Genomic DNA, 12,006 nt, shown 5'->3' with positions numbered 1-12,006 from the left:
AGATCGCCAGGATGGCTTGATCTTTCTCGACGGGGGCAATTATAATGAAGGAATGATGACAACAAAAGGAAACAGCAAGCATCATCGCAGAGTAAGGCACCACGAGATCGGCGCTCGAGCTCCTCTATCTTCCTCGTCCTGTCGCTATCTGCAATCTCCCACCTGCCCGTTTGGTTCGCCCAATAAACCTCTTTACAGCAAAGTATTTACGTGCGTGCTGTAGATGACTTTATGGAATAAACATAGAGTAGCTGTCTTCCTGCGCAATTCCAGGGATGGTAGTAATAACGAAGCCTTCACGTTAGTCACACTGGAATAGCGATTGTAGTCACGCGCAATGAAACGTGCAGCGCGGTTTTGCACACATTCTAGTGAGTCGATGAGATATGCTTGGTGAAGTGACCAGATGAATGATGCGTATTCGAGTTGTAGACGGACAAATGATTGATATGCTAGTTTACGTGTTATGGATGGCGCTATATGAAGATTACGTTTCAGGTATACGAGTGTGCGCGACGCTGTGGCATTAAATTTTTCAATGTGTGTTGACCTGGATAGATTCGAAGTGAAGTTAATGCCAAGGTACTTATAGTGGTCTGTTGCCAATGTAGGTTTATGTTGGCAATGTAGGTTTCGGCTGAATTTCATTAAACTACATTTCGCAGTGCTTACCGTCATTTGCCATTTTGAGCACCACAATGTGATTTGGTCGAGATTCTGTTTTAATGCCAGATGGTCTGCTGGACTAATAATTTTGCGGTATATGATGCAATCATTGGTGAACAGACGAATGTATGATGAGATATGAGATGGGATGTCAATAATGCAGACGAGAAATAATAAAGGAATCAGGACGCTGCCCTGAGGAACTCCAGAAGTAACGTCAGAAAATGAAGATTAGGTGTTACTGACCCATGTAAACTGCTTGCGTGACAATAGAAAGTTTCGGGGCCAAGATATGGTTAGAGAATCAAGATTAAGGGAAGACAGTTTAGTAATTAAATGACAATGTGTGACACGATTGAATGCTTTAGAAAAAAACAACGTATATGCAGTCTGCCTGTGAGTTGCCATCCACATTAGAATGAGGATCATGGGTGAATTTAAGAAGCTGGGTTTCACAAGACGAACACTTTCTAAAGCCATGCTGTTGGGGAAAAAAGTAAAAGTTATTTTCTAAATGCTGAGCAATATTAGGCGCAAAGATGCGATCAAGTATCTTGCAAGGAATGCTAGTGAGAGATATGGTTCGGTAGTAGTTTACATCACTTATATTTCAAGATTTGAAGATAGGTATCACCTTGACAATTTTCCAATCATGTGGAAGTGTACCAGTGGATAATGATTGATTAAAGATGTGATGAAGGATCAAACTGCAAGAAATAATGGTTAGTTTGAGAATATTATAGTTGATATCCTAAATACCAGAGCTTGTGGACACCTTAAGTTTCTTTATTACGAATGCAATATTTTCGACTGTTATTTACCAATGTTAAATATTGGTTTAGGACTTCGGCACACTTCTCTTTGATCAAATTACCCTTTCCATCTTTTAGTGCTATGTTATTTGGAGAGGGAGTCGGGGAAATAGCGCCACATTGGTTTTTGCGCTTGCAAATAAGTTCTCCGGAGACGCGCAAAGTGGGGAACGGTTAAGCAAGGGGACGAAAACAATTACCCGTGACAACCACTTAAATTACACCAGCGATAAGGCTGGAACGTTTGATGCTTCACGTGCAGTAAGCAACAAACGTTTACGGACTGCGCGAGCACATGGCAAAGAGCCTGTGAACGATATTAGGGGCGAATCAAAGGGAAGTTTATTGCACTTCTGACAAATAATCAAATACATAATTCTTCTCCGACACTTATCACGGACACCCGCGGTAAAGACACCGATGAACAGCAAAAACACGTTTAGACTCTACACTGCAACAGAAGCGCGATCATTCGAACACTCGTTATACAAAGGCTATAAGAGCGCTGTACGGCCCGTGCGCAAAAGAGCCCGTTTCCGTTTACAGGCGAAAAAGGGTGCAATAATGGTCGCCGCTGTTCGGGCTCCAGAGAACTAAGGGGTTAATCCGTACAGAGAACAGATTCGAGACACATAATTATACAATTGACGGGGGGGTGGCATTGGCACTTTCCGTTTGCCGGTAAGGAAACAGTGGGACGCAGTGAGTGGCGTGCGCTTAAAAAGGGGTTATCGGCAGGGGTAACTTGCCTTTTTGCAGGAGAAAAAACCTCGTATGCCAGCGGCGGAGAAACTTTTCCTTGCCGCTGGCTTCAAGTTGGTCTGAGAGGGGCTGCCACACCATGTGGCGGATACGAGCTACGGTCGGGAAGGCCGCTCTGACCGGAGAGCGGCTAACCTCAGCGAAGCACCGTCGCTTCCAGACCATGAATATGGTGCAGAGGGCCACTAACTTTGCAAAGGCGCCTTTGTTTCTTTTCAGGGCTGAGAGAGGACGGATTTTAAAATCCCTCCCAGTCAGGCGCCGAACCGGTTTGACCGCTGGGCACTAGAATAAGGCATGCGCCAGGGTCTCATCCGCGCGGCAATCGGGACAGCGGGGTGTAGGCGTGATGCCAAACTTGTGGAGGCGCTGGCGGATTGGGAGGACGTTACAGTTTTTTCTCCATGCGAAGTCTTGGGCGGACGAAGGGATGGCACGCCCATCTGTTTTGCTTTTCCGCTTCCAGTTCCACGACCGTCGTCTCTCCTCGGGGGTTATCTTGTTGCTGGCGATTTCTTCCACAATGCGAGCAGGCGGGGTCTCCTTTACGTCGCACGTAGGGGCCTCCTTTTCTAGCATCCGCATGGTGTTGGCGCCTGCCTTATAGAACGCGGAGGAAGTCTCGGTGAGTGGGGTGAGCGGCCGGTCGGCAATCAGGAACGATGAGTTTCTACTCCCCAGTAACGCATTAGGGGCCTCCCCACGTAATCAGGTGCGGGAAACAAGGCCCTTGCGGTCTTCAAGGCAAGCACTTTGCTCGCCGTCAGGACATGCGTGAGCCCGAGGCCGCCCTCTGAAGCTAGGAGTTGCAGGAGGGTTCGACGTAAGGGCGCGGGTTTGCCGTCCCACAGGTAGGCACCGATCATACTTGTCAATTGCGTCGCAGTCTTGGTAGGCATCACTCCTATTCGGCTTACATACAAGGGAAAGGCGCAGATGGTTGTCATTGTGGCTATGGCCCTCTAACGAAGCGTGAGATCCTTTGGTTGGAGGCGTGCTATTGCATCCTGTGCCCGCTCGAGCGCTCGTTGCCAGGTTAGGTCGGTCGGCGACGCCGCCGCAGCAAAAGTATATGTCGAGCACCTTGACGGCGTCGACCCTTTCCAACTCTCCCAGAGCGCCGTGAGGGAATGTTCCAAATGGTAAGGCCTTGCTCTTCCTCATGTTCAAGGCCGCGCCTGAGACTTCAGCATAGTGTGCGAATGTTCTCCAAAACGCTTGCAGGCTTGCCGGGTCCCTGACGAACAGGGATACAACATCAGCGTAAGCGAGGACCTTAATGTTGGGCTCCCCCGTTAGCGGGAAGCCTCTGACGTCCATGTTCCAGTCGATGTTCACCAGCAACGGCTCAAGCGAAAGTACGAAGAGGGAGAGCCCTAGCGGGCACCCTTGGCGGATTCCTCTCTTGTATACAAAGTTACTCGTCGGGGTGCCGTTTACTACTACGTGGCATGTGAGGTTGCTGTACAGGATGGCGATGGTGTCTACGAAGCATGTCGGGAACCCGAACTGGCGGAGTAACTTGATCATGTATCCATGGCGCACCCGGTCAAACGCCTTTCCCTGGTTCAAGGAGACAAAGGCTCCGGACAAGCACTTGGCAGACATGTATTCGAAGGCATCCCTTGTTGCGGTAAGGTTTGCAAAGATAGAGCGGCCTGGAACCGCACAGGACTGCCAGGGAGCGACGATTGATGGCAAGAGGAGCTTAAGGCGGCTATTAAGGATGGAAGCAACCATTTTATAGTCCACGTTCAACAGGGTTATGGGGCGCCATGCCGACAGCTCCTCCTGCGGGGCTCCCTCTTTCAGTAGGAGGACAATCCTCCCCTCTCCAAAGGATGCGGCTTTCAGTTGCTTCGTAACCACCATGTTCGCCAGTGTGACAAGCACTCCCTCTAGATCGTCGAAAAAAAGTGGCGTAAAAGTTGGCTGTGAGACCGTCCGTGCCGAAGGCCGAGTTCGGAGGCATGCTTGTTATCGCGCCCCTAACCTCTTCTGCAGACACTTCCGTGCTCAGTAACGCAACCTCCTCTCCTCCCAGCCATGGGAGGTGCTGGCAGACCTCTCTAATCTGATCTTCTCCGCCAGTTTCTCCGTCGCTGTCGGCGTCCCAAAAAAGGGCCGAGAAGTACTCACAGAAGACATCGCGGATTCCCTCTGGTTCAGTTGCGAAAGAACCGTTCGGGTGTTTCACTCGGGTAATTCGTATGCTTCCATTCCCAGTTGTGTCACTGGGGTGCGCTCCAAGGTGGCTAATGGGTGCGCCCCGCTCCCCAGGCGGTCTGCGCGCGCGCTGTTGGAGCAGCCGGGCATACTCGACCTCCAGGGTGTTCAGGTAGTCGCGCAAGCAAGTCGTCATTGTCTCTGACCCCCTGACGATGCGTATGCTCTGCAGGATCTCATTCAGTTTAGCGGTTATGCGGCGTTTCCTTGCCTTGCCTTCGTCTTGAAGGATTCCCTTCCACTCCACTTTCAAGGTTCCCACGAGCGTGGGGTTAGGTCCGGGGCGTTCGCCACGGAGGCCCGCCGCCGCGCCCTAATGCGCTCGATGCTATCATCGTCTTGCAGAAGCGCTGACTCCACTCGCCAACCATGGTCATCAGTATGGAGTCCAGGAGAGCCGCTAAGCGTAGTGACAAGGAGGAGGTGATCTGACCGACTCGTTAGGTCTGCCGGAGGGGAAAGGACTTCGCACCCCACGAGCGAGGAAAGGAGTAAGTTGGGGACATACGTCCGATTTAATCGACTGGCTGTGAGGTGAGAGGCTCGAGTTGCGACAAAAAGGTCGCCGTGGGCGATGAGCCGCGCGTCGGATAACCGAAGGTGTCGAAGAGTCTTCACGAGCTCCCTAGCATAGTACGTGGACCCCCCTCGACCCGGTCCCCTGACGTCGCGCTGCGATTCCATGACGCAGTTGAAGTCCCCCAGCAGGACGTGCGGGACGGGTTTCGAAAGAAGGTCGTGCAGCTGTTGGAAGAAGATGTTTGTGTTCTTCCGCGTCGCCGGGGCGTACACGTTCACGAACCGAATCCTTCTTTCGCTGATGTAGAGGTCCAACATGAGCGACCTGCCGTCAGCACCGAAGATGCAAAACGCCTTCTGCCGGAAGCGTCGCGTAGTAAAGACGACTCCGACTACACAGGCCCTTGACTTAGTTAGGGAGAAGAAAGCGTCCACCTGGAACTCGCGTCTGAAGGTTGAGACCTCTAACGGCGACCGCAAGTTGGTCTCTTGTAAAAAGAGCACATCAATACCCTGTGCTTGGGCGAAGGTCAGAATGTCTCGCTGTTTCGGTTTGTCACGAAATCCGCGGACGTTCCAGGTGGCAAACTTGAGAGTTGACATGATCTGCTCTAGTGGGCGTGGGGAGACGACTTGGAGTGAAGGAAGGGGTCGGGGGCGACCGCCTGGGCAGGGGCGGCACGCTCGAAGGAGCCGAACTTACATAAAGGCGCGAAGGCGCGTTTGCTAGTTGGGCTAAAGCCCTCCGTGGTTTAAGTGATGCTTCATAGGAGCCATGGTGCCGATTAGTCGCAAGCGCAGCAGACAGCTGTGCAACAGGTAAGCATAAACAAAAACCATTGCCGTGGCTTCGGCTGGTGAAAGGAGCAGAGGGGGAAAGGGAGTAGGCGGCGCGACCACCGCTGATAGCAGAAACAAGCGTGGGGGGAGGGGTGTGTTGCGTCATGTTAAAGAGCAGAGCGTGCGCGAGGAGGCGGAGGGGGGGGGGGGGGAGGGGGAACTGTGTTGCCGTGTCGCGGCGCCCGCTCTTGTGTTCGCCTTGAAGCAAACACGGAGAAGAAAAGAAAGGGAGGGTGCTTTGGCGAAGAGCCTATCTTTTTTCGCCTGCGCTTGAGGGCAAGTGTCCTTTCGCTTCCGGTACTGCGTCCAATTTCGGCGACTGCGCAATGGGAGGGGCATTGCTGTCGCTGGAACAGACGGGTGCTTTGGAGCGCCGAGGCTTGTTTTCAAGGTTCGCGGGTAGGCTCGACGACACGCCGGGTGACTTGTCCTCGCCTCTTAAAGGGGACCTTGATCTCGAACGCTCGCGCCTATCGGTCGGGGCTGCGCCGGCAGTTTGCATCTCGATGGAGGTGCACTGGTCCGTGCTCAAGTGGCCAGTATCCGGAAAGACGTAGCGGCCAGAGCTTACGATGGGCACCTCCTCAGGGTTGGGGGGGAGAGCCGTCGGAAGTGGAAGTGGCGGGAAACTAATCTCGTCAAAACCAGAGAATGCAGGCTCGTCGTTCTCGGGGCTCAGCGCCGGTGTTCGTACTTCTTGTTCCTCGCTTGCACGTTGCGACAAATCCTAGGAGTCGCGGGTGGATTCCGGAGAGCCGGATTCATGGCCGCTCGACTCGTCCAGGTCGCCTTCTGAACTATTATTGCTCGTGTCGTCCCCCGCTTCGGAGCCTGCGTTCAAGGGAGCGAGGGCGCTGATACGGTGCGGGCGTCTTCCGTCTCTCGGGGTTCTTCGAACTGCCAGTGGTCCGGGACACTCGTTGTCGTGTGGGGCCGAGTCTTGGGTCTTTGGACCTGAAGCCCTGATGTCGGTTCAGTCCCGGTAGGCGGGCGAGAGGTGCTGGGGTGGTCGTTACCAGTAACTGGCCGCGTCTCGGGTGGAAGGCCGCGCGCTGCCGCAAGGTACGAGCGTTTGCGGAAACAGTCGCGTGTGCCATGCCGCCCACCGCATCTCTTACACTCCTCAACACACCCTTCGGTGTCATGCCCAAAAACACCACATCTCTTGCAATAAGCGGCTGCGCACGCCGTGGCCATGTGCCCCGGTTTGTTAGACCTTGCGCACACTCTGCGCATGTGGTATTCACACATGACATGGTGCCCCGCAATGGTTGTGAAGTTTGGGACTGGCCTGCTCCTTTCCATGCGCACTACTCTAACCCCATTAAGCTTGTTTTGTTGGTTAGGAACTGATGCAAAGGAAACACTTCTTATCTTGCCGTACTGTGAAAGAGTGTTAATCAAGACCTCGTCTGCTATATATGCTGGAAAGCGGTATACGTTAACAAACGTAACTGGGGGTTCTACCGCTTCTACTGTAACGTGCTCCCGGTTAACCTTGAAGCCCTCTGTGACCATAAGCTTTGTGGCCTGACTCGCGTTTCGGGAACCCACAAGGAACTTCGCGCCCCTCATGTGTTGCAAGACTAACACACTATCAGGTCCGGCTGTCTCTTCAACTGCATCTATAAGGTCGTCAATAGACACGTCCCCATCGGGGGCGGTGAACAGAAAACAGTTCTTCCTCACCGGGAGGTGGCTTGGGCTTGCCATGTCTGAAGGGGGCGTGTCCGCTGGTCTCGCGGGCGCTCAGCCGGCGGGACCAGGGAGGGCGACTTGTTGGTCTGGTAATGTGCAGATTTCTTTGCACTCTAGTGCACAGGGCGGCTCAGAGACCGCTCAGCCTCAGGTGGCACCAGGGCAGGAGGCTTCCGGGGCAGCAGAGGGCGTCCGGGGACCTTGCGATGCCTGGCATGGGGGTCGGAGGGGGGCTCCGGGCGGGAGGCCCGAGTCCAGGGGGTGGCGGCCGCTCGCGGTAAGGTGCGATGACTCTGCCACAGGTTGCTTCCTTTTTCCTTGAAGGGGACCGGTGAGGCAACATCAGCGTGACGTGGCCCCGGGTCCAGCTGTGCGACTGGCGCGGCGAAACGGCTTGCTCGGACTTTTATCTTATCGGCATTTGTTCGTCCCTCGTAGTCGTAGGAGTAGTCATAGTGTGTAACCAGTCTTACATTTTGACCTCCAAGGTGGTGCCGGTGAGAGATTTCATCTGTGCGTGGTTGAACAATAAAAAATTCGCAGCGTGCGCGTTAACTAAAAGCTCAATTCTCCTGTTTCTCATTCCCCCTTAGCAGCCATTGGCATGTACATTGAGCACTATCTGACAAGAAAGGGTTGCTACGTTATACTCGCTGGGCATAACCTCCTTGGTTTTAGAAAGGTTTAGCGAGCGTTGGCCGCTGTGCCATCAATACAGTAAACTAGTATATACGATGAACTTGAGGTAGTTAAAGGTGGGAAGTAGACACGAAGCGCAAGCCGTAAGAAAGTTTGCGTGTGCCACCTCTCGTTTAGTCCTTGAATGTCCGCTGGATGGCGGTGCATATGCTGAATATATGATGAAAAGATGCGAGATGGTGGTACTTGGAGTGTTGAATAGATGGACGAATAGACACACAGACAGATGCATGGACGGACTCACGGATGGCTACAGCGACGGATAGACGCATGGACGGACTCAGGGGCGGATGCGTGCACGAACGCAGGGACGGACACACAGATGGACGTGCGGACACACGAACAGACGCACGCACGGACGGTCACATAGACGGACGCATGGATGGACGGAAGCAAGAACGAATGAACGGACGAATGCTTCGCCCCACTCTCCATCATTCACTCCGTGGATATGCTGCCATTTTTTCCCCTATACGTAAACACCGATAGAGAGCAGCGCTGCACACAAGAAGCGTCCATCTCTTCGAGGAATGCCTAGCTGTTTTTTTACTGGGCACATTTGACTTTTACACGCAACGCTATCTTCGAAACGCGTGCCTACGTGAATTTTGTTTCGAGAGCAGCCTATCAGCTCACTCTTATCGGTCCCGATTTTTCTTACTAGTTATCTACATGTAACCAACGGCACAACCTTCGCAGTCCGCCGTGGTAGCTTTAACTCCGCAATAAATGTAGCAGCGTGATGCTCATACCGCAGATAAGTGCATTGCGGGAAGACAAAGAACAGACAATGTGCTGCAGAGCAGCCGAAATGTTTACGCCAGATAATAAAACACCCTTTTCTGGTCCAGTGCAGTGGTCTATGGCTTGCACGGCGCACCGCTAGGTGTTGTCGACAGGCAGTTTGGAACGCACTCGCGTGGTCTGTAAGAATTTGTGACTGCCTATATACAAGCCGACACTGCTCACCGGAGATCAAATTACTGGGTAGCTTTAGAATAGCGCACAGCGAGCCCTTGCGGTCCAGTCGCTGCCACTGCGCATGCGTCGTAACGCAAGTGGGCGTTCGCGTTCGTGGACCGCACGCGGAAAATCCGAAGTTGCGTGTGGTGATGGCGGCCCGCATTGGCCCGCAAGCGCTGGTTTCGAGGATACGAGTGGTGATGGCGGACGATAGTTATAGCGCGAGAAGAAAACGACGACACAGAGACAAGAAGGACACGAAAGACACCAGCGCTTCTCTTCTTTGTGTCGTCGTTTTGTTCTCGCGCTATAACTATCGTCATGCCATACCAACTAGCCCAAGCTGCCATACTTCTAAGGTGATGGCGGCCCACATGTGGCCTGCAAGTGCTGGTTTTGAGGTTACGGTGTCGCTGCGATCGTGCGTTGCGGTTCGCAGCAGGGCAAACGCTATTCTAAAGCTATTATGGCACCCGCGTCGCCCGCAACGCCCGCAGCGCTTGAAAAAGGCATTATAAAACTCCCTATTGGCGGCCGACGTTCTGATAGTCACTATCAGTGCACAGTACGCACTGCTGTAGCATGAAATTTTGTTTCTAGAGCACAAGATTGCCTAAAAAAAAAGGAGTCTTAACATGGAAAAGCCGACTGCTGCGTTCGTCAGCGTCACGACCACGTGGCAATTAGTTCGTCATTATATACAAATTCTGGAACTTCTCTTTCACAGATACTGAAAGAATTCAGAGTGGAAAACCACCATGGCGACATTGGCTTCCTTTCACAGCGTATAAGTCGGCCACAGAAGCCCGCCAGGTTCCGCTTCATAAAAGTTGAGTAGCCGCTACATAAGAAAGTCCTTCTTACTGGTGCTGATGAAATGTATTGATGCTGATGAAACTGTTTACTGTTGTGCTTCTTCAGGTTGAATACACACTACAGTGTAAAACCATCTTTTACTTTTTGCAGCAGCTAATACACTTTTATTTTTTATTTGGATATGAAAAATTATGGGAAAAAAAGCTACGTTACATTTTCTGGGCCGCCATATGACTTTGTCGGCTCAACGCTTTACTAATGCCTTTGTTTTTTACACAAAGTAATGGAGGGATATTGTTCAGCAGCGCCGTGAACTGGATAAGTTCATATTGAACAATTATGTCACAGTGCCAGAACAAAAAAAACTTCATAAGGCACGCATACGACAGGACACAACGGTCACTGTCTTTAAGTCACTGGAAGTGAATCAAAGTTCTAATCATATAATTGTGTTTGCAACATTTCTTTCTGTTTAGAGTCTCTTGCTTTAAATAATATATTCGTGAATCTTCGAGTTACACTTCTAGTGAGCTGGAAGGGGTCGGCACCTGAAGCGTTTAGCATTTGCATCTGCCGGAAAGACTCCGAATTACTTGATATAAAAAAGGGTGACTCCAAATTACCAAAGACTGATAGGAATATGACTGTTTTCAATAACGATATTTGAAGTCAATTTTATTGTCTCCGAGAACAAGCTAAGAAAGCTCGAAATATGAGTAATTAAATGACAGCAAGATGCCATGCGGAACGGTTTGTTAGAAAAGTGCCAATATGTTTCCTAATTTAAAGTATGCAGCGTACAAATACACTTCTGTACTTTCACTAAACACGATAGAATTAAAGAATCATAATGTAATATTTCGAAAGGTTAGCTATACAGCGGGAGTTTTCTGCCCAGAGAGCAATGCGTCATAATACACAAATCTATTCCAAGTAACTCGGAATGCCCGTATGTCTTTTTTTTTTCTTTCAAGAAGACTAAATATAGCGTGCATATAAAGCTTTGTGGATGGGTCATAGGACATACGTGTTTTGCGCACCTGCGTCTACCAAGAAAGACCACAAAGACGTGCGACTACCTTCAGAAATCGCCATTTATATCTGAATATATAAAAACCTGGCTGTCCCGAAAGAAGATGTAGAGAGCTTTCACTTATAAAAAGGGCTCGTTGGCTTGCAGCCGGGTTTCTTGCATTTTTTTTTAGAACTTACACGCGTAAACATTTGTAAACGTGAAGAGGCGGATAATTAAAAAAAAGATTAAGTATGAGCTCACTTCAGTGATAATTTCATGAAAACAACAATAAAAAAAGCATACCACTTGCTGCAAGAGCGTCATGCAGGACAGTCGGGATTTCGAAGAGTGCGGCAAGACCTGCAAGTAAACCCGATCGCACTCGAAAAGGTGAGCCATTTGTATAAGGTTTCTTTCTATACATGCCTCTTTATCCTAAGCACGCAAACAAGTGCTTCAAGTATTTTGAATAAGTTATACTTTTTTGCGTACTTCTTAGCCCATTTGTAGGCAGTTTCTAGAATTGTGTGCCAAATATTTCTTGCCTAACCCTTGCAATACACTAGCGTGTATTTTGTTGTGCAGTGCAAACATGTACCTCTGAAGTGCATATAAATTTCTCAAGATATTATTTACAAAATAATAGTGAGTTCAAGTAATAAAAGCTGACGAGTTCTTTGCAGTTGATACTTGAACAAACCGAGCTTTTCTTATTGTAATATGGAGGAAACAAGTTGCCTGTGCAGACTATGTTTAGCAAGTGGTCATGGTGCAGGTAACATGCAAAACATGAATGAAGTTCTTTCGTCGTCTGAAGGGACCAAGTCCATTTATGTGAAAATGAGGAAAACACAGTTGTTTAGTATATAGACTGGGGTCGGACCAGCATCAGCAATATTGTTACGGGGAGAATAACTTTACTGGACAAAATACAGAATGAACTCGGGATGGACAAGAAGGCGTCAAGCTGGGTCGTAGAGACTGACCACG

General features: G+C 50.5%; 1 protein-coding gene across 1 annotated transcript in view; it reads left to right on the top strand.

Annotated features, from left to right (window-relative positions):
- The window catches only part of LOC119165485 (putative cytochrome P450 301a1, mitochondrial), a 128,762-nt gene extending 118,680 nt beyond the window's left edge, over positions 1–10,082 (top strand). The window contains exon 9 of the mRNA XM_075872592.1: positions 9,913–10,082. Coding sequence (XP_075728707.1) covers positions 9,913–10,023 — 111 coding nt within the window. The 3' untranslated portion in view covers positions 10,024–10,082. The remainder of the gene's footprint in view (positions 1–9,912) is intronic.
- The last annotated feature ends 1,924 nt before the right edge of the window (positions 10,083–12,006 follow it).

The sequence above is a fragment of the Rhipicephalus microplus genome, chromosome 8 (assembly GCF_043290135.1).
Source record: "Rhipicephalus microplus isolate Deutch F79 chromosome 8, USDA_Rmic, whole genome shotgun sequence".
Classification (NCBI taxonomy): domain Eukaryota; kingdom Metazoa; phylum Arthropoda; class Arachnida; order Ixodida; family Ixodidae; genus Rhipicephalus; species Rhipicephalus microplus.
The sequence above is the reverse complement of the archived record's forward strand: the minus strand, read 5'-3'. Positions and strand labels throughout refer to the sequence as shown.